Source organism: Pogoniulus pusillus, chromosome 3 (assembly GCF_015220805.1).
Source record: "Pogoniulus pusillus isolate bPogPus1 chromosome 3, bPogPus1.pri, whole genome shotgun sequence".
In the NCBI taxonomy this organism is placed as follows: Eukaryota; Metazoa; Chordata; class Aves; order Piciformes; family Lybiidae; genus Pogoniulus; species Pogoniulus pusillus.
Window position 1 is genome coordinate 45,949,318 of NC_087266.1, and position 23,815 is coordinate 45,973,132.

General features: G+C 41.6%; 1 protein-coding gene across 4 annotated transcripts in view; it reads right to left on the reverse strand.

Moving 5' to 3' along the window:
• Positions 1-23,815, reverse strand: part of VWA8 (von Willebrand factor A domain containing 8) — a 195,399-nt gene that overhangs the window by 162,580 nt on the left and 9,004 nt on the right. For all 4 annotated transcript variants that reach the window (XM_064174552.1, XM_064174543.1, XM_064174534.1 and 1 more), the window contains exons 2-4: positions 21,460-21,537; positions 8,157-8,287; positions 5,713-5,823 (exon numbers count right to left, since the gene is read on the reverse strand). In XM_064174552.1, coding sequence (XP_064030622.1) covers positions 5,713-5,823; positions 8,157-8,287; positions 21,460-21,537 — 320 coding nt within the window. The remainder of the gene's footprint in view (positions 1-5,712; positions 5,824-8,156; positions 8,288-21,459; positions 21,538-23,815) is intronic.

A 23,815-nucleotide genomic window follows, 5' to 3' on the forward strand; every position in this document is an offset into this window, starting at 1 on the left:
TGGCCTGACCAGTGCTGAGTACATGAGAACTCTAATGGGCTTTTTCAACCCTGGGCATCATTCTGAGTATCATAAACAGGCTGCATTTCAGAACTGTATTTAAAAAAAATGTGGCTCAACAATAATCAGTAATTGTCTATTTTTTCAGGAGCTACCTCAAGTTTGGAAGGTTTTTTTAGATGACTTGCCCTGCAATGGCATCTCAAGCACAGCAACTATAAATACAATGTGGAAAAACAACAGTACAAGTAGCTCAGTGAACACAGGGACTGAAGAGGTAAGGTTTACCTACATTTGCTGCCTACATTTCAGATGTCACTTCCAGTGATATACCTTGTTCCCATCACCCATACAATATCCCACACAAACTCATCCACCCAAGTATTTCATTTCATTCCTGTATCTCATAAATATCCCAACACTGTAAAGTCCAGATGTCTCTTATGGCAAAAAAAGATCCTTAACAACAATTCTTGTAAAGACAGCATACAACTTTGGCTGGTTTTGAGCTAACATGATGCTGACTGGATGCATCAGACTAACTGTTAAATCCAAAGTGCAACCTATCTTCCAGGGATGGCAGGTGGGTATTAATCTGAGTTCCTGCAACCTACCAGACTACCAAATATCATGAAAGGAAATTGGCATCTTCTACATCTATAAAATTCTACATCTATAAAATTAATCATCTGTTTGTAAACTTAAATCATTAAAATTCATCAGTAAATGATAACAGCAAAAGAAATTACAAAGATAGAGAATGAAATAAGCTTTTACTCCTCATTTTACAGGAAATGAAATGGACCAATAATCTACTGGAAATGCCTCACCCTATTCTTTTAAGAAGATGCAAAAGAACTAATGAGGTCAAAGGGCTTTTTTTATAACATATGCAAATTATCCAGAAATTTAGAAATAGTCTAAAGATCACAGAATGGTTTAGCTTGGAAGAGATCTCAAAGATTGTCCAGTTCCAACACCCTGCCATAGGCAGGGACACCTCCCACTAGAACAGGTCGCTCAAGTCCTCATCCAACCTGGCCTTGAACACCTCCAGGGAAGGAGCATCCACAACCTCCCTGGGCAATCTGTTCAAGTCTTTCCCCACCCCTCACTGTAAAGAACTTCTTTCTAACATCTAGTTTAAATCTCCCCTCTGCCAGTGATCCTGCTGTGAATCACAGAATCAATCAGGTTGGAAGAGACCTCCAAGATCATCCAGTCCAACCTAGAACCCAGCTTCAACGATCTATAGAGGTCCTTTCCATCCCCCAACATTATGTGACTAAAAAAAATACTGTCCCTATTGCAGGAAATACCAGCTGAAAAGAATGTGCATAGCAAATATATTCCACTAACATAACAAAAAAAGAATCCCACACATTCCAATCCCCAATGAATTATAAACACACAGACATTTACCTATATTCTCTCTACATCAAAACAAGACATCAGAGTCTGAATTGCTGACCTAATAAATCCAGCCAAATGCTGACACTTTAAGAAACATAAAAAGGTCCTGCAAATGATTAGAATAACATCACTTCCACAAGAGGCTACTAAAGAGGGGTCCTCATGATGCACTTTGTTTTTAGATACAAGATGTACTATGTCAACGTCAATAAAGATTAATTTCACCTAAATCCTGTTGGTTTCTATTATTTTCCTCTTTTCATGCACACAGTAAGACACAATAAGAAAATTACTAGCAACAGTCATACTTCTGGAGTACTGCAGTGCTTATCTCTTCTTTCTGTAGGCTTCACTATCTAGCTTATTGTACTAGATAGATACTGCAGTGACGGTCGACTAAGTTATGCTTTCTGACAATGCCTTTGCTGTAGCTAACTTAGCAGCCCATCAAAACCTGTCACCTGCAAGATAGCCAGTTAGTAAGCCACAGAATTACACTCACTGTTTTTTTTTCTTCTCTAAAAAAAAAAGCTGAATTTTTCTTATCTATCACTTTCCTAGGCTACAGAAAGAACTACTTCTACATGTATACACAAACACATATACAGACATACACAGATATATTCTCAAAAAATATTAATCACATCCAATTCATCTCTTACCTTTACAATTCTCTTCCTAATCTTTTTTTTTCTGATTGAAAGAAATCAGCCTCAAGTCTGTGTAGTCCTACTCCAGAGGATTTCACATCACGTTCATTTCAAACAAGACCATTTAACTGTCATTTCTGTCGCTCTGGGTATTCAATTGATTAATACATGCAGTCTCTCAAGCCATGGTAGATCATTTTTTCTGGTATCCTGACAATCAATTTTGCATTTTATCTCTGTGGAATTTATGATGTTGTGACGGTTTGGCCCTGGCTGGGGGCCAGATGCCTACAAGAGCTGCTTTACCACTCCCCTTCTCAGATGGACAGGGAGAGGGAATATCTAGCAAGAGGCCCATGGGTCAAGACAGGAGCAGTCTAATAAAGCCAAAGCAAAGGCCATGCATGGAAGCAAAAGCAAACAAAGATGTCATTCTCTGCTTCCCATCAGCAGATGATGCTCAGTCACTCTGGGGAAGCAGGGCTTCAATATGCATTGCAGTTGCTCCAGGGGACAGACACCATCAACGAATGTCCCCCACTTCCTTCTTTCCCTTAGCTTTTGTATCTGAGCTGATGTCATATCGTATGGAATAGCCCTTTGATCAGTTTGGGTCAGCTAGCCTGGCCACACTGCCTCCCAAGATCTTGCTCACCCCTTAGCCTGCTGTTTCAGGGGGCTGGAGCATATGTTGGAAAGCAGAGCCTTTGTGCTGTGCAAGCAAGTTTATTTTCTTATTTTACTTTCAGAGCATTGGTTATATAAGCAACGAGTAACACACAAGCTGAGGAAAGACATCATGATTCCCACTGATTTTAGAATCATAGAATCAACCAGGTTGGAAGAGACCTCCAAGATCATCCAGTCCAACCTACCCCCCAGCCCTATCCTATCAACTAGACCATGGCACTAAGGGATATCTTGGCCTGTGCTGGATTCTGGTAAATACCTTCTAACTGAAAACTTTTGAGAGACAAAGGAAGAAAGGTAATCTGCTTTGCCTCAGAAAGTTAATCTTCCCATAGTGTTCTGAATAGACTGAGATCATTCAAAGTAACTTGTAGAAAGGAAAGCAAACTGCTGCATATATAGACTGGAATCATAGTCTTCAGACAAAGAGAGAGTTAACAGACCATCTACATCTTGGTGAGCTTCCTACAGTCTCTGATACAGTGGCTCTTACAAATGTTAGTTAACTAATGCTCTTACAGCAGAGGTAAATTACCTTGAGCTGTGGCAAGCATGAGGATAGGACTGTCCATAAGAGCAGTTAAGCACTGAGCTAACAGGAGTACATGAGCTAACTCCACAGCCTAAAAAGCACTCTTATCCTCTGGTAAAAGAAAAACCATTTACAATGCTAATCCACAGTACTGTACACCATCTCATATTGTGAAACTCTGATGTTTCCAGATAAGCATGAGATTGTTTCAAAGACACAAAAGTAAGTAAAATACTACTTAGATTAATTGTTATCCTTAATTATAAGAATTTGCCATCACTCAAAGTCATTTATCATACCTTCAAGAAAATATATTTAAACATTTATTTAAAGTTTGGAGGCTGAAAAAGAGATCATTGAGAGTTAAAAAAGAAAAAAAGAAGTTTCTTTAAAACGAAGAACAAAGCTCTCAGGCTTTTCTTCCTCTCCTGTTACCATCTCCCTTTCCATCCACAGATTACTTGTATGGTGGTGACACCATTCACATCTATAGCATCACCAACTGCTTTAGATAACACATTTAAATTCACCCTATGTCAGAGGAGCTGACCCACCCCATTTAATTAGATTTCTAACCTGTACACAAACTTAGGTATCTAAGAAAACAGACATTCTAAATGTAGTGTATATTTGGCCTGCATAATCAAAAAGGACACATGCAATTCATAGCTTAAGAGAAATTCTACCATCTTGATCCACTTTATGGTTGCACTAAATAAGCTAATAGTTTGGAGCAATACTGATGGCAGGAGTGACTAAACCATTATGTTAGTCCAGGTCAGCAGTGAGATTCCAAATCAAATATCCCAGCTGTCTTCATTCATTATGTTAGGGTTTTACAACACAGAACAGTCTTAAAAACTATGAACACAGATCAGAAAATCCATTTCAGAACTACATCTAATGGGCTACAAGCGCTAGGGAATCACAGATTCACACAATGGTAGGTATTGGAAGGGACCTCCAGAGATCATCTAGTCTAACCCCCCTGCTAATGTGGGTACATTCTCCTTCCAGAGAAGGAGACTCCACAATCTCTCTGGGCAGCCTGTTCCAGTGCTCTGTCACCTTCAAAGCAAAGAATTTTTTCCTTAAGTTCAAGTGAAGCCTTCAGTGTGTACATGTTGCTCCCTACCCTATCACTGGCCACCACTGCAAAGAGCCCATCCCCATTCTCATGACCCCTACCCTTTAAATATTTATTTGCATTTGTAAGATCCTCTCTCACTCTTCTCCAGGCTAAGAAGCCCCAGGTCTCTCAGCATTATCTCATGAGAGATGCTCCACTCCCTTACCATCTTTGTAGGCCTCCACTGGACTGTCTCCAATAGTTCCTTATCTCTCTTTAACCGGGTATCCCAGAACTGGACAAAATACTCCTGGTGTAGCCTCACCATTACAGATGAGAGTGGGAAAAACCTCTCTCAACCTGCTGGCCACACTCTTAAAGCAAAAGACCATTCATCTTCTTAGCCATGAAAGGCACATTGGTGACTCATGGTGAACTAGCTGACCAGCACTCCCAGGTTCTTCTCTGCAGAGCTGCTTTCCAGATCCTCCCTAGGTGCAGAAGGAGCTGGATAAGCCTGTAAGGCAGGTATGATGACCCCTGACACTAACACAGGGTCCTGACAGAACCCAAGCAGGGGGCAGAGCTGGCTAGAAGCTGACAGGATCAGCTTGATGCCCCAGACATTAGCTTGTGCCTCTGGGTCTAGAACTCAGCCCTCTGACTAATTAAAAAACTGACCACAGTACAGCAACTCAGAAGGATATACATGAAGTTCTGCTATGAAAAGAATTTAGTTCTCTCCACAAAAAAGCAGCCTGGCAGTTAGATCTTCTCCCCTTTAGAATGGAGTTCACACCTGTCCTTGGCAAGAATACCCGTGAGGAGATCTTCCTTTTCTGAATGAGTGTGTGCACATTTTGCTTCACCTTTCCAAACAATTTAATAAGTTGTGCAACACTATTCTCCCAAGTGACATCCAAATCTGTAATTTCATTGAACTGGAAGGAAAGCAGATTAATTGTAATAAATCCAGAGCTCTCAGGTGGCTGCTGCTGTCTGTTTTGTGGGTGCCTCAGCAACAGCATGCCAGCACATGTTCAACACTTGCCCTTGTTGTACTTCATAAGGTTCACCTCTCCCCAGCTCTCCATCCTGTCCAGGTCCTGCTGGATAGCAACATAGCCTCATGGGGTGTCACTCCTCCCAGTTTTGTATCATCAGCAAACTTTGAGTAATCTCAGATTTGGGTGGAGATATCATTTTTGGTAATAAAGACACCAAGAGTGTTATAAGAGACTTTCTAACTGCACCAGAAACAGGTCTGCAATCCACACACCCATTTTTCATTAGGCAAACCTTTACTTCCTTCAAAGTACCTGTAAACAGTAAGTAAGTGGTGTGTGACTGCAACTTACCTGATCGAGGTAAAATGCACTCCCATCCCGGATCTCTCTTCGTTGTTTCAGGTCAGTTTCTGTGGTGTCTCTTGACAACGCAATATATTCAACCTCCCGCTTTGTTAGCTCCTGTGGGCAACAGCCTGAAGTTACTACAAAAACAAGGCTATAGCCCCAGTAAGTGAACTTTAACATTATGCCTACAAAAGAGCTCTAGGCAGCAGCATAGTAACCTGAAATAACTCTGAACAAAATCTAATATCTCTTATTTTTACAATGTTTACAGTGTGTTCTGCCTCAAATAATAGGGTTTGAATTTCTGCTCAATAAACTTTTATTTTCCCCAAGCCTCTTCTAAAAAACATAATAACCAGCTATGTATTCTTTCCATTGAACATCTGTAGCCTCCTGTAAGTTAATTCTCTGGTTCTGGACTCTGAAATAAAACAATCAGCATCTGCAAATCATGAATAAAAATCAGATTTTCTGTAAGAGATTGAGATGTTTCAGCTGTCACTGTTCAGTGACAGCTATAGTGTGACATGGTTGTGATCATTACCTGTATGTATACTGATTAACTACATTGTTCTTATCCTCTCTCCCTTTGATGTCTTGAGATGCAGACAGCATCTGTAAAACTATGGAGTATTTTAAAAACCTCTTGAGTTACTGTTTTGTTTATTTTGAATTAATGCTTAGAACTTTCTATCTCAGAATCATAAAATCAACCAGGTTGGAAGAGACCTCCAAGATCATCCAGTCCAACCTAGCACCCAGTCTTATTCAGTCAACTAGACCATGGCACTAAGTGCCTCATATATATAGAATCATAGAATCAACCAGGATGAAAGAGACCTCCAAGATCATCTAGTCCAACCTAGCACCCAGCCCTAGCCAGTCAACTAGACCATGGCTTAAAGTGAAAAAAAGCCTCTCATATAACTATATTTTCCTGCTACTTTCATATCTGGTTTATCACACACTCTACTAGGAAACAGATCTGTGTTGAAATGCTCTTAGCCCCTACCCCTCAATTAAAGACCTGATATACTTATCAAATAGGAGACAACTACTAACTAGAGCAGTATGGGCTGCCGGAGGAGGTGGTGGAGTCGCCGTCCCTGGAGCTGTTCAAGGCAAGGTTGGACATGGCACTTGGTGCCATGGTCTAGCCTTGAGCCCTGTGGTAAAGGGTTGGACTTGATGATCTGTGAGGTCTCTTCCAACCCTGATAATACTGTGATACTGTGTGATGCAGTATGACAAAACTAACCAACAAGCAAAGATAAAAAAAACCAAGAAAATTATTTCCTCTTCACTTTTTCAATGCCTTTTGGTTACAAAGCCATCAACTTCTTTATGCTGCAGACAGATACAATTATAATTTATTATCATTAAAGGAAAAAAAAAAAAAAACACATGGGGAAATGTTGGAAAGTTTTCTTCAATGATTATCCTTGTATGCTTTACCTGTAAGAGCTAGGCTTTGAATCAGTATCTTCTGATTTTTATAGGAATGCTTCATTCTTATGACCTCCAAGATCACCCAGTCCAACCTAGCACCCAGCCCTAGCCAGTCAACCAGACCATGGCACTAAGTGCCTCAGCCAGGCTTTTCTTCAACACCTCCAGGGACGGTGCCTCCACCACCTCCCTGGGCAGCCCATTCCAATGCCAATCACTCTCTCTGCCAACAACTTCCTCCTCACATCCAGCCTAGACCTCCCCCAGCACAACTTGAGACTGTCCCCCCTTGTTTTATTGGAATGTTTCATTCTTATGACAATTTTTTATACACCTACATTTGTATCCTTCTACCCAGACAGATTCTACACAGAGCTCATGGCAGACAAATTCTTACCCACATCACCTTTCAGGGCAGACAACCTGCTCTTCATTATCATTTAAGGGCACTTATCATCTAAATGTGGAATGAATTTTGCATGTCATGCTGTCATGGTTCATGCAGATGGACGTAGGCAAGTCCTTCCCACATTCCAAGAGAGGATCACATACGCATCTACTCTTTCTAATCATTCACAATAACACTTCCCAAATGTTACTTAAAACACTTCTCTCCCAAATCCTTTTCTTCATTTCTTTTTTTATACAGCGAAGCAAAAACGATTTGTTGTCTGTAACAGTAGGCAGATATCTTCATCTTCAACATAAATAATGCCTAGAACAAACTGTTTCTCCATTTGTGATAGCATATGGTAACACAGTTTTCCAACTCTTTTCTTTTTCTCCCCTGGAGTTTGGGCAAGAAATTTTCTGTTAAAATGTCTGCACTTTCTATCCATCCATTAAGAAAAAAATGAACTTTGGAGAGCACACTTATGGAAAAAATTATCTCCTAGGGAGCTTACTGTCAGATTTTCTCTTTTACCATTTGATTAGTAGAGGAATGACTAACTGACATCAATGACTATGCCTCCAAGTATTTAAACAAACATACTTACCAGATATTGCATAGCAATAGATCGTCGGAGAGGCCCAGGAGGACCAATGAGAAAGACATCTTGGCCAAGAAGATCTTTCTGCATTATCCATCTTAAGTGGTGGACTACAGCCTGGGCCAAAGAATCAGTCACTTTGAAACACAAAGACAAGAACACATTATTTTGAAAAGTGTTAGGTACTTGGCCATTCACACACTTTTTTGGTCCTATCTTTCAAAATAAAACAACCACATAAAGATGTGCTGCTTTGAAGCTGGACATTTGAAAAGCAGGGAATGCCACAAACAGTTTATATTAAGAGTATTGAACTTAAATCATAGAATCAAGCAGGTTGGAAGAGACCTCCAAGATCAGACAGTCCAACCTAGCACCCAGCCCTAGCCACTCAACTAGACCATGGCACTAAGTGCCTCAGCCAGGCTTTGCTTGAACACCTCCAGGGATGGCGACTCCATCACCTCCCTGGGCAGCCCATTCCAATGCCAATCACTCTCTGACAACAACTTCCTCCTAACATCCAGCCTAGACTTCCCCCAGCACAACTTGAGACTGTGCCCCCTTGTTCTGTTGCTGGTTGTCTGGGAGAAGAGACCAACCCCCACCTGGCTACAACCTCCCTTCAGGTACTTGTGGACAGCAATGAGGTCCACCCTGAGCCTCCTCTTCTCCAGACTAAACACCCCCAGCTCCCTCAGCCTCTCCTCATAGGCTTTGTGTTCCAGGCCTCTCACCAGCCTCGTTGTCCTTCTCTGGACACCTTCCAGCACCTCAACATCTCTCTTGAATTGAGGGGCCCAGAACTGGACACAGCACTCAAGGTGTGGCCTGACCAGTGCTGAGCACAGGGGTAGAATAACCTCCCTTGTCCTACTGGCCACACTGTTCCTGATCCAGGCCAGGATGCCATTGGCTCTCTTGGCCACCTGGGCACACTGCTGCCTCATCTTCAGCCTACTATCCACCAGTACCCCCAGGTCCCTTTCTTCCTGGCTGCTCTCTGTACCCAGCCTTTAACACTGCTGCTTGGGGTTGTTGTGGCCAAAGTGCAGAACCCTGCACTTGGCCCTGTTCAATCACATCTCATTGGCCTCTGCCCACCCATCCAGCCTGTCCAGGTCCCTCTGCAAATTAATACACGCAGATATATTTTTTGAAATATATTTTTAGGGTGGTCTCACAAAAAAAAAAAAAAAATCCAAACCCCTCAGGTCAGACATAAAAGCAGTACCATAAATAGAAACAGGATTTAAGAACATTCAGAAGCACTGGCTAGACAAATTGCCAAGTAAAAGAGAACATGAGTGTTATGAGAAATTTAAAATCTTAGAAACATGATCTCCCTGCCAACCTTAAGGAATTGCAGGGCATTTAAATTCTCACTAATATGTTTAAACAAGTCTACTCTGCAATATTTTCAGTATTTTAAGAGTCTCCTATAATTCCTAAAGTCTTTTTGTTTTCTTTTAGAGAAAATGACATTGTAATGGCTTGGGTGTTCCTCATCCCCCCACACACTTTGGGAATCACCCAGACTATGTTGTTAATAAAGCCTGCCTTTCCAGGTAGGAGTGCTGGGTTTGGTGGAAGTTCCAGAGCTCCTTGCTCAGTTGCTAAGGTGCAAGATAGCTGTTCATGCATTTTAGCAGATTCATGCATTTTAGTTACTCTCTTGCTCCTTAAAGTCTGTAATTCCTTTAGATGTATTTCTGTGGTATTCTCAAACCTAGTTGCTAAGTAGAAATGGTTTTGTGCTGTTTTCTTATCTTTATGTAGATATTTGACTGTGTTATATAAATGAGGTCAATTATTGTCTCAAAACATTCAAAGCAGAGTTCTATTCATGTCCAGTGTGACTAGATGTTAGGTGAAACGCTTGGTTTCAGTTCTAAAAGTTGGATCTTGAAAAGTGTGATGGTTTGGGTGTTCCCCACACTTTAGAAATCATGCAGACTAGACTCAGCTGGCTCTGGAAATTGGATGAAGCTTATTACTTATAGCTTAGTACAATATACAAGCAGATATTTACAGTATATACAGTTACATACAGAAATAGACAAGGTAAAAGGTAATACAGAAACACAACAGCCCTCCCAGAAACCTGAGTCCCCAGGAGGGGCTCCCAACTGCCCTCCCACCTTCTCCTCCCACCTCTCAACCTTACCCCAGTGCCAAGGAAGAATGGAGGTTCGGCCAGGGGGTTAGGAACCAAAGTGGATTAGTCAGAGAGATGGCAGAGAGGCTAGAGCAAGAAAAAACATGCAGCTCCGAGCTCCCCAGCAGAAGTGCCTTATCTACGTTTCGATTCTTGTTCCTGTATCTCTCAGCAAGCCTATGAGTGAAGTAGACATCATTCTGTTTTCCTTTTCACAGCCTGTAGTTCTTCTCACCAAAGCATTCTAGCTAGCTTCAAACTAGCACAGACACGAAAGACAATTCCTTACAGATACGCTTCCTACACTTTGACTGCCTCACCCTTCACATCATTCCCCTCACACACAGACTACAGCCGGATCAGCTACAACAGCTGTCTTTAGTCACCAAGTCAGCACACTGACCATCTGCAAACTCAAGTCAAAGGAGGACTGTAACAATAATGCTGACAATTCAGCAAGCCTTCCCTGAGGTGAGCTGTCATGACAGCAGCTCTCACTTGTCAGCTCCTTCTGTTCAAATACATAACATCTGTACAGTGCTGCAGATATAAAGCCTACTTCAGTTTCCCAGTTATGTCCTTCTAAAATCAGAAGAATATGAAGCTTTATTGGTACATGCAGTCTGTGCTGCATAAATTGTCTGTTTCAAAAGAGAGCAGCCAAACAGAGAGGGATCTGGGGGTGCTGATTAATACCCACCTGAACATGAGCCAGCAGTGTGCCCAGGTGGCCAAGAGAGCCAGTGGCATCCTGGCCTGCATCAGGAATGGTGTGGTCAGCAGGAGCAGGGAGGTCATTCTGCCCCTGTACTCTGCACTGGTTAGACCACACCTTGAGTGCTGTGTTCAGTTCTGGGCCCCCCAGTTTAGGAGGGACATTGAGATGCTTGAGCGTGTCCAGAGAAGGGCAACGAGGCTGGGGAGAGGCCTTGAGCACAGCCCTACGAGGAGAGGCTGAGGGAGCTGGGATTGGTTAGCCTGGAGAAGAGGAGGCTCAGGGGTGACCTTATTGCTGTCTACAACTACCTGAGGGGAGGTTGTGGCCAGGAGGAGGTTGCTCTCTTCTCTCAGGTGGCCAGCACCAGAACGAGAGGACACAGCCTCAGGCTGCGCCAGGGGAGATTTAGGCTGGAGGTGAGGAGAAAGTTCTTCACTGAGAGAGTCACTGGACACTGGAATGGGCTGCCCAGGGAGGTGGTGGAGTCGCCATCCCTGGGGCTGTTCAAGGCAGGATTGGACGTGGCACTTGGTGCCATGGTCTGGCCTTGAGCTCTGTGGTAAAGGGTTGGACTTGATGATCTGTGAGGTCTCTTCCAACCTTGGTGATACTGTGAAAAGCATAGGATGCTTTTCAAAAGTAACTTCATGTGCAAATACACAGTATCTGGCACATTATTTCTACATATTTAGACTACTTGCACCATGGTATTTGCATTGCAAAGCTTTCACACTTTTCTTTAACATGACTTGACAAAATTTCTCCCTGTTCAAGTGCTGTATATTAACTTTACTCCCTGCACCATACAATTTTCTGTGACATTTAGAAGGCAGAGCAAATTAGCTGAAAAAAGCATGAGCATGTATATTACAGCAATTTTTATTAATTATCCCATGAGTCAGACAGCATCTAATGCAAACTGGGTTTGCACAATCTGTTTAGTGGCACTCTGCAGCCTTGCAGTTGTTGAGTAGCTGGTCCTGTATTCTTCTATCTGCAGGATGGTGTGTAGGAAGCCTCTACAGTGTATCCTCAAAGACGCCATCTGGCACATGCAGGAGAATAATCAGTGCTATTGCTGTGCCTCAAGGATGGCCAGCAAAAGCAACTGCATTCTATTGCTTTGTAACATGTGCTAAGCAGGACAACACCTAGCAGAATCTGTGCAAACATTTTATAAATCGAGAAGCTGAATGGTGAAATCCCCAAATAAGACAAGAAGAAAATGTCACAGATGGATTTTGAAGCGAATGCAGCAGCTGCTCAGTTGATCCATAAATCAGCTTTTGATAAAACCAAGACTGAAATGGCTATCCCAGTCCCACATATTCTCCAGTTCACTCATGCTTGAGTTCTTGGCACAGGCTACACTCACTGAAGCCATAAGACTCACTGGAGATGGCAGACAGTATCTTTTGCCAAGTCCTCATGTCCCACCTACAGAAGAGATCCCCTAAATGAAGGAGACACCTACCTCTTCCTACTGTTCACAGACAGACAGTTAAATGAACTGGTTCCCAAGGAAATCAATGCCAGAAGTGGTACAAAAAACATTAAAGCTTGTGTCCTTGTATGACTCTGGTTTGGTCAATCACATAATAACCAACAGGCACAAGGAAGACATCAATATATGTAATTTTCAACAGAATGAAGTTGAAGACCACTGCATACCCTGAATCTTTGCTACAGTGCATGTTCAGAGTCTGAGAACAGCTTCTTTTACCAGGGAACGCAAGATTTCAATAGAGGAAGATCTTCCTCTTGTTCAGTTATCAATGAGGACCTTTAGCTCTCCACAGCAGTTTTCAGTACAACCAGTACAAGATACAGCTAGCATAAGACACGTCTGAGGAAGGATGAGACAAGGAGGGAGATGTTTGTCTGAAGCAAACACATTTCAAAAATGGAAAACATTTTTTTTGGGGGGGAGGAGGAGAAGGGGAAAGAGATGAGACTTTTCCCAACTTGCTCAGGCTTGGGGACAATGAAAGGTGTGAGTTACCCAGGATGGTGAAGGAGGCAGAATGGTCAAGAGGAAAGCAAGCCCACGTGATCTGCTTTCAGCCACTTTCATTTAGCACTTTGCAAGTAAAACATTGCTGCTCTTACTACTTCATGATAAAGCACAGAGCCCAAAGAGTTTTTAAATCCTCACAGTGTGGTTACATCACAGACAGTTAGAATACTGGTTTTCCTCATAAATTTTCCACTTAAACAGTCTTCATTCAAAAAAAATTGTACTTGCAGTGGTAAGGAAACAAGTTGTGAGTCTTTGCAGGGCCTTAAAAAGGAGGAAGTTACCTCTTGGATGAGACTACAAACTCATTTATCATCTTTTTTTTTTTGAGTCAATTGCTTCACAGGAAGATAGAAGTGCAACATGGATAAATCACAGCCCTCCATGTAAGTATAAAGGAAAAAAAATAAAGAAAGGAACCACATAAAACCAAATAGCTTTCTGGAAGGAACCCTGAAAAGGATTCAGAAGCCTAAGTTTCTCCTTGTGACACAAACACTGAACAAATGAAACTATTCTTAGCTGGATGTATAACTCATAAGGAAATACATAGGCAGAGCAGTTCACTGTAGCTCACACTCCAACTACAATAGAACAAGAGGACACAGTCTCAAGTTGTGCTGGGGGAAGTCTAGGCTGGATGTTAGGAGGAAGTTGTTGGCAGAGAGAGTGATTGGCATTGGAATGGGCTGCCCAGGGAGGTGGTGGAGGCACCATTCCTGGAGGTGTTCAAGAAAAGCCTGGATGAGGCACTTAGTGCCATGGTCTGGTTGAGTGGCTAGGGCTGGGTGCTAGGTTGGACTGGGTGATCTTGGAGGTCTCTTCCAACCTGGTTGATTCTATGATACAAGGACTTTTCAGCCCAACTGCTTAGTTCAGCACCAAAAAATTTGAGAGAGTCTAGAAAAGACCAAGAAGAATTCTCAAGCAAAACTGGAATTCAGTTAAGAAAATAAATTATCACCTTAAAAACTGTTTTTCAATATGCAAGATAGAATCACAGTGAAGAAAAAAAGTCATCTGCACATCACGGTTATGCTAGACAGAACCAACCCCAGGGGACTAAAAGTATGTCACAAATTATTCAAATGAGAAATCAGAAAGGGCTGCTTTCACAAAAGAACTGTTAATTACTGGAGCAAAGTGTGCAGAGAGGTTCTGGAATCAAGTTCACCAGCACGTGTTAAGAACAGGACAAACATCTCTCAGGAATGGTTTGGATTTCAAACGACCATGCTCTGAGGCACAAGGAATGGTGCAGACAGCTTCCCAAGCTTCATCCAAACCTTCACTGCACATTTCAGTGTCCCCATGTCTCCCTGTGCCTCATTCTTAGTACAGACAAAATGAGGATAACGGGTATAAAATCATAGAATCAACCAGGTTGGAAGAGACCTCCAAGATCATCCAGTCCAACCTAGCACCCAGCCCTAGCCAATCAACTAGACCATGGCACTAAGTGCCTCAGTCAGGCTTTTCTTGAAGACCCCCAGGGACGGTGCCTCCACCACCTCCCTGGGCAGCCCATTCCAATGCCAATCACTCTCTCTGTGAAGAACTTCTTCCTAATATCCAGCCTATACCTACCCTGGCACAACTTGAGACTGTGTCCCCTTGTTCTATTGCTGGTTGCCTGGCAGAAGAGGCCACCCCCCACCTGGCTACAATGTCCCTTCAGGTAATTGTAGACAGTAATAAGATCACTCCTGAGCCTCCTCTTCTCCAGGCTAAACAGGCCCAGCTCCCTCAACCTCTCCTCATAGGCTTTGTGCTCCAGGCCCCTCACCAGCTTTGTTGCCCTTCTCTGGACATGTTCCAGCACCTCAACATCTCTCTTGAATTGAGGGGCGCAGAACTGGACACAGTACTCCATTCAGAGCTCTACAGACAAAACTCCCAACGTTTTGGATTCTGGATTAGGTGCTAACATTCAAGTAGCAGATCAGATTAGGTGCTAACAGTCGAGTAGCAGATCAGTTGCAAGCCTACACGAAACTCAAACTGCTGAAATAAACACTATCTTTGACAACAGGCACCTTTTCTTAGAAGACTTACAGTTAACATGAAGAGTAACAAACATCTCAGTGCAAACACAAACCTGCTGCGAGCAATAATTGAACACACCACCACTTGTCCCTCTTTCAGCACATGGTGCGTACCATTCTGGGAGAAAGACACACACACGTTTTACTGTTGAGGTAATACTGATCTTTCAGGTGAAGAGAGCAGGAACTGACAGCACCACTGAGCAAGCTACAGAGAAATAATCCCCATTTCCTCAACATTAAAACAATTCCCTCTCAAGCACAAAAGTTGTTTCAGTACTGCTTCTACATTTCATTACTGCACTCACAAACCTTCACTTGCACCTTCAGAAAGAAAGAGAACTGATGTAGTGTTGCAAGACAACATCCCCTTTTCTGCCTTCACAAGAATCTGCCATCACTGAATAAAGCGTCCTGGAAGACCTATGCTGGGAATTGCTTTGTCATGGAATATCAAATGTGTTGGATATAGTAATATTGACTGTAGTGATTTGATAGAATTGTCTGACTGTGGCACAGCTACTGGAATATTATATAGTGGAGCACAAGCCATGGACAGGAGAGAGCGCACGAGTTCAGTAAGTGCTGAATAGAGATGAAGTGGAAGGTTGGAATGACCTTAGAGAATGGTGTAACAAATATAAACAAATGTAAGGCTGGAGTCTGTGGTTTTTTCTCCTATCTCTGCTCAGGCACAATATAAGTTTTGTTGAGAGAATATGAAGAATGTCTATGCTAATTGGTGTGTAATCTTAACGCAGTCCTAAAGCAAATGTATGTAACCAAGTAGAGTCTAACATGATTTGTAAGCCTGTTATGCAGCCTTCTGATAGAAAGTATGTAAGCCCATGCTTGGGGTGTAATAAACTGGATTTGGAAGTTGCTTGTATCAAGCCTTTCTCCTCATCTCTTATTACCCTATTACCAATGGTAATCAGCCTGTGGCTGATTGCCATTTTCATAAAGTATTCAGAGCCCATTAATGAAAGCAGCACACTGACATGAACCCAACATTAAAAAAAAAAAGTGCATTCTCACAATTCAGTTTTTACCTAAATTGCCACAGAGAGCTGTACAAAGTTCCTCCCAAGTATAATTAAGGAAATGATCTTGTGTTTCAGGCATGGTGAGATTTTTTTTTCTTTAATGTAGGTTTTATTTTTACCGCTAAAAGAATGTGCAAAAATAAGTGCCCTCTTTTTAGAATGTGCCAGACAGTTATGACAGAAATCCCATTAAAAAAAATTCCCCTTGTGCATGACTCATTTTCACTTGTCACTTATAAAAGCTACTCGGATTTTAGGTACCTTCAATTATCACCTTCCAAGAAAAAGCCACTTGCCAACAGCAGCAAAACAAATTGATATATTATATTAACACACAAAATGGGCTATTTCATACTGAACTTCCTGGGTACCTGCCTTAAATCCTGAAAAGCAAAGACACAAAACCCTAAGCAAAACAGCAGTACCTATCCTCTCCACGTCTGGAAAGTGCAACGAGGTTCAATAAAGAAGCTAAAGATCAGTTTAATTTGGTAACAGAAAGAATGAAATATGAGGCACTTAGTGCCATGGTCTAGTTGATTGGTTAGGGCTGGGTGATAGGTTGGACTGGATGATCTTGGAGGTCTCTTCCAACCTGGTTGATTCTATGATTCTATGATTTTGGCATTGATGACATGACAAAATTACAGATGTCAGGATTTTGGAGGTAGTTAACATATTTACATCCCTTAATGTGTTACCTTTTTTTTCCTCCAGGTTTTGAATGCTATTTTTAAGTCAGGAATATGGAGTTTAGAGGAAGTTAGCACATCCCTAAAATGTACTGTAAATTATAGATGTGTGCTTTCAATATGGCTGCTTTAAAAGCACAAACATTCTGTTCAACACAAAGGATGAAAAAGGCACTTGCCAGCAACAGCAAAACAAATTGATATATTATATCACATTACATTAACACACAAAATGGGCTATTTCATACTGAACTTCCTGGGTACGTGCCTTAAATCCTGAAAAGCAAAGACACAAAACCCTAAGCAAAACAGCAGTACCTATCCTCTCCACTTCTGGAAAGTGCAACGAGGTTCAATAAAGAAGCTAAAGATCAGTTTAATTTGGTAACAGAAAGAATGAAATATTTTGGCATTGATGACATGACAAAATAACAGATGTCAGGATTTTGGAGGTAGTTAACATATTTACATCCCTTAATGTGTTACCTTTTTATCCCTCCATGTTTTGAAGGCTATTTTTAAGTCAGGAATATGGAGTTTAGAGTTGTGGGAATGCAAAGTGAAGAAGGATGTGGGAAGGGAGTGAAGAAGGATAATAACAGGTGGATGCTGACTTTGGTTCCCACCAGATGCTGGCTAACTTATCTCAGAAGGAATAGATAATGGACACCTGGTTAATGAGGAAAACAAGGTGTGGTTTATGCTGATGGAGTGGGTTGTCCTTGACTAATTATGCTAATATGTAGGCATGTGCCTTGTGGCCCTGAGGGATATATTGAGAGGTGAAATGATCAATAAAGGTCTCAGGCATAATACACATTGAATCATCTGGAGTCCATGTGGTGTTGCCTTTGATCACACTGATCTACCTGAGGGCCTTGACCACGTTTCCTGTGGCAAGCAAATCAGGGGTGTTGCAACATCTGAGCTAAAACAGGTGCTTTGCAACATAGAGTAAGTTAGAACCTCCCTAAAATGTACTGTAAATTATAGATGTGTGCTTTCAATATGGCTGCTTTAAAAGCACAATCATTCTGTTCTACATCTAGAAAACAGTATCATGTGCAATACTAGCACATCAGCTGCAACCAACTCCCTCCTCTTAGTTCTTACTGCCCTGCAAACATTACAACTGAGACATTTTCAGGGCTATTTTCCACTTAAGTAGACAACCACATTATTTCTAGTCTTAGTTTAAAAGAACTAAGCTAAGTACTTTGGTCATTATAAATGCAGTATTAGTTGTAATAAAATTTCAAAATACAGAACATTTCAATGTTATAGTTCAGTAGAGATTATGCAATTGTGTTCACCTGTTTTACATCAGAACATCTTGCATGTACAGCAGTCATTCATGCAGCAAAATAAAAAGCATTCTTTTTGAAAGAAAAAAAATGCACTAAGTAATGTACATACTCTCTAAATGCCTCACAATGATGAGATAATTGACATGAAGCCAATACAATCTACCTAATCTCATTACAGGAATGTAACTTTGTTCTCCATAGTAACATAAGCATAGAACTTAAGCACTAATAACAAAAAAAAAATCCTACATTTAAAGAGGTAAAATAAATTGCACTCTAGTATTTGAAACTGAATTTCTGCTATTAAATACAAGTGTTCTATTTCAGTCAATTTTAACTAACATTTACAAGGCAATTTTTGTGCCTTAAGCCTACTGTAAGTACATGAATAGTGATGAACAACGGTATTCCAAGCATGACATAGGCTACTTACAGCAATGGTTAACTACAAAAAAAACCAACAATGATAACAAAGGAACATTAAAACCTAATAATATACCCAATGTGTGCAAATAAATGTTGGTTTTAGTTGTAGTATCAGAATTTATCTAGGATTCACACAGTTACATATCTAACACCTTGTTTATCAGATTAGTTTTCAACCACTTTTTACTTCTTATAACCTCTTACTAGAAAAAGATCATATTCCTTGATTGTACCTAATGTTTTCATGTTTCACATCATCTCTCAGCCTGAACAACTGACAAGAGATGCTGTTATAGCAAGTCTGAGCTAGCATTTATCTCACTGAAAAGTGCACATTGACCAAAACATGTAATAGAGACTGGCATAGTATGGAAGAGTGGAAGTCAGAGCAGAATTGTTAAAATTAAACTATTTGGTACAGCACAGAAAACCAGATAGCAAACCAATCTGCAAACAAATGTAAGTAAGGGCAATGAACCACTTGAGTGATTAAAAAGACAATTGCTGTCCTTACTTCTTGATCAAAATGCTAAAATAATCATACATAGATGATGATGAAAAGCAAAGAGCTATCATCTGGGAATCTCTAAAAAGTAGTAATACAGAGCAGCACTTCTCAACTGTTTGGGCACATCCCCAGGGAACTCATTAAGTATGGAATATGTCATGACAGACCAAAACAAAAACTCTTTCCTGGTGAGTGACCCCATAAGAAAAAGGAGTGACACATGGCATTGAGTATTTTGGTACCTATGTCACCTGGTAGAAAAGTGACACAGGGACACAGAACTTGAGCACCCCACCAATCCAGATACGGATCTACCAGCAGACTTCACACTAGTCAAAGACTGAAAGCATAGAAGATCTTCCTATGTTGCTCTCAGAGCAACCTTATCTCGTTGAAGCTGTCCCTTCCTATTGCAGAGAAGACTTTAAAGGTTCCTTCTAATCCAAACTATTCTGTGACTCTGAATTGCTACTACACTTCTCAAAGAACAAACACTTCAGAAGAAATGTTCCATGTCTGAATAGATTAAGAAATAGCAATTTAAACATGTTAATAGCAACACAGGTCTCCTGACCCACTGTTACTACAATAGCAGGAATCACAGAAACCCAGAACAGTCGAGGCTGGAAGGATGTCACTTTGTCCAACCCTCCTGTTCAAGTAGGGCCATTGAAAGCTTGTATGATTAACAGAGCTACTACTGTCTAAGAACACAACCTGCCCTTCCTGATATCAGTAGCACTCCCTGTACATCTCTAAGATCCCTTCTATCCTCAGTATTTATCATCCAGGACTGACTTGCCAACTGCAGTGGCAAGTCTACGGTTGCTATTATTCCCTTCTAAGAGGATAAAAAGAATTAAGGGGAAAAAACTCCACAAAAACAACCTCAGCACCCTAGCAGTCTTCTTGGCATGTATTTGATACACCACCAACTCTTGTGAAAACTGTTTGTTTGTTTGCCTGCTTGTTATGAGAACAATATTTGGCTCAGTATTCTCTAGCTCATCTTCTAGAAGATCAATTCCATGACCACAAGTCCATCTTACTTGTCTGAGATGTCAACTTGGCTGCATCACTTCACACTTATTTTTCTGCTTTTTCATTTCAGTTATGCAAGTAATAAAAAGCCCACTGGGCTAAGTCTGTCTCTTTCTCTTTCCTCTATTATACAGAGGAGAGGGGGATATGAAAAAAAAAAACAACAACCACCTTTTAATTTTTATTTCCACACATATTGTGACAGACTGCAAAGAGAAAACCACCCAAAATAGGAATTTTCAAAGAATCATAGAACCAAGCAGGTTGGAAGAGACCTCCAAGATAATCCAGTCCAACCTAGCACCCAGCCCTAGCCACTCAACTAGACCATGGCACTAAGTGCCTCATCCAGGCTCTGCTTGAACACCTCCAGGGAGGGTGCCTTCACCACCTCCCTGGGCAGCCCATTCCAATGCCAATCACTCTCTCTGCCAACAACTTCCTCCTAACATCCAGCCTAGACACACCCCCACCACAACTTGAGACTGTGTCCCCTTGTTCTGTTGCTGGTTGCCTGAGAGAAGAGACCAACCCCACCTGGCTACAGCCTCCCTTCAGGTAGTTGTAGACAGCAATGAGGTCCCCCCTGAGCCTCCTCTTCTCCAGGCTAAACACCCCCAGCTCCCTCAGCCTCTCCTCATAGGCTTTGTGTTCCAGTCCCTTCACCAGCCTTGTTGCCCTTGTCTGGACACCTTCCAGCACCTCAACATCTCTCTTGAATTGAGGAGCCCAGCACTGGACACAGCACTCAAGGTATGGCCTGAGCAGTGCTGAGTACAGGGGGAAGAATAACCTCCCTCGTCCTACTGGCCACACTGTTCCTGATGCAGGCCAGGATGCCACTGGCTCTGCTGCCCACCTGGGCACACTGCTGCCTCATCTTCAGCCTACTATCTACCAGTACTCCCATGTCCCTTTCTGCCAGGCTGCTCTCCCAGCCACAGAGCTGTAGGTGTGTGCTTGCTGACAACAATGAGACAACCTGGGAATACTAAATATCACAGTACAAAATCACCATACATCTGTCATCCAGCATAAAACTCCTAATCATATGATGTATGATGTTTAAATTGTGGTATGAGACTTCTCTTGAAAACAAATGGAAATATACACACATTAACCTTTTACTGTCCCACTGACCGATGGCACAAGATACATACAAAGGTAAGACACAACCAGCTGAAGCAGAGACACAGCAAAGAACTCAGCAAAGACAGCCTTCCCCAAATGGCATGTTTTTGTTCAAAACACATCTCTTAGATTATTTCAGTGAAGTCAGTGGAGTGATGAATGAATTAAAGCACTTTGAATAAAGCCTAGAAACTAGTTCAGAAGGAAAGCACTCTCTTACTGTAGTTTTGTGGAACAAGTTCTGGATTCTTCGGTGTTTTGAGTTTAAAAGACACATCTCCAATAGTGACAGTATCACCTAAAAAAGAGAAAAGAAGTCTTAGTTTCCAGATACTTTTAAAATGTTTCATGTCCTTATGTTAAAGTTTAAATCATAGCTCCGCTGTGGTAAGGTTGATTGTACTCAGGAAATAGGTTCTACTGTGCTTGAGAACTATCAGTTTACTCATTAGGCTCTACTCCTCCTCAAGAGATGGGTACCTGGACAATTTACATGTCACTAATATTCTTTGACTTTTTTCTTTTGTAGTTGATTTAACCACAACTGCCTTTGTTGAGATCTATGGTATTCAAGTGCAAGGACCTTAATTCCAGCTACCATCATTGATTTATTGCATTCTGGCTGTAAGCCTGCCAAACCTGGCAAAAGGTTTAAGAAATCTTTCTTGCTCTGAATTTCACCTGAACTAAAGCATCTGACTATTTCACTCACTGGTCTCTTACAAGGCCCTGCCTGTCTCATCTGTTTGTCTTCTGCAGGACAAGTGTGAATCACATTGCAGGGCACTCTCTGTGTACTTTCTCATGGAGATTAGAAGTGAAATCTAGTTTGCAGACTGGAAATTAGTGAGCATCAAGACAGCAGTGGTTACACAGAAAAAGACACAACATCCAAAGTCTGTGAGGCTGAAAAAATGAGCTGTACACTGGTGACAAACTCAAAGTGTGGGTTTTTTAAAGAGAATATCTGGGCCATGAAAATGAGTTCACAAGTATTATGGCTTGTGAACCTATGATAAACTCAGGCAGAATGATGTTTTCTCATTACTGTTGCTGAAGATAACACCACTTTTGCTGCCTGGCAGGGACAGCAGTGTGTGTGTGAGGATGAAGAGGATTAGTGGAGTATGCTAACACTATCTTTCCATAAATTTACACCAAGCTCTGGAACTGTTTCTTGTACTTGTGCTTTCCTCAGAAATGAGATGTAGAAAGCACACAGTCCATGAACACAATGCAACTCCAAAAAGCCTTTTGTAGATCTGCACCTTGTCATGTTACATCCAAGACAACTCAGTCTACAGTTAACCATCTCCAGCAACATAATGAGTCTGAGTTCAGAAGACTAAAGCTGGAATCAGGGAAGGAGACTCTGAGGAGCAAGCTGGTCCAAATTAACAGAGGCAACTAAAACTCCTCCTGTATATAAAGCAGCTCTTCTTTCAGTCAGCAGAGACTCTAGTTTTGAACTCAAATGCAGTTCTTTCCCAGCATACTGCTCATCTGACACAACTGAGAACCACCAGATTCTGACATGACTCACAGAACCCAGGGGAGAGGTTACACATTTAGGACTAGATTTATAGCAGCCAGAGAATCACCTACAGCAACAATTAGGAAACAGCAAAAGAAAAAAACAATTATAGGTATTTTTGCCCCAAATTTTAGGGCTTAATGATGATGCCAAGACTGGCACTCACAGTCTGACATACAAGTCTGCACAAGGCCCTTTATGCTGCTCCTGAATTCCAAATAATCATCTCTCTTTTTTTTTTCCCCCTAAAAATTTTGGCAGAAGGTGTTAAGTTGGTAGTTGTTCCCACATTTTCTGCAACTGGACAGTACTTCAATGGTTTGCCAGAAAGTAGGAGACTTAAGCAACAGCTGTACTGACAAATATGTCCAAGGGTTCAACCCTGGTCCTAAGGATAAGCAGCACCAAGCAGTGCCACAGCTAAGCACCATTCTCTGGTAGGTATGTGCAAGAGCCAAGAAGTGGAACGGTCCCAAGCTGAGCTGCAGCTAAGCTAAATATCACACAGTAGACTGATCTTGCAGTTCAAATGCATTTAAGAGTTCTGTGCCCTCTTCAGTGTGAAGAATTCAAACTCATTCCAGAATAAAGTCCCACAATAACTTAGGGATCTGGTCCCCATTCTAGAACTATAATATATCTTCAAGAATCACTGGACAACAGACACAGTCACTGTGGGAAGTAAAATCTAGGCTTTGGTTCTCCCAGGGTTTTGCTCATTTCTCTAAGTCTTAAAGTAAGAAAAACTATTTTACTGCCTTTTCTTTATTCTGCTGCAGCTCCAACCAGTTCCTCACAGGAAAGGGTTGACCAAAATGTCTCCAAGTTGATGAAAACACCCTAGAAGCCCACTGCCTCTTGCAAGTTGACACTTCTCTCATTAGCTTAGTGAAGAAGAATTTCAATGCTCTAAAAAGAGCAGGTTGCCTGATATACCCTTAGGAAATTAGTGCCAGTTTATTTTCTCACTGTTCCCCAGCCAACATGTAACAAGACAAGAGTATATGACTAATTAGTTCCTAGCTTAAATCACCTCAGCTCA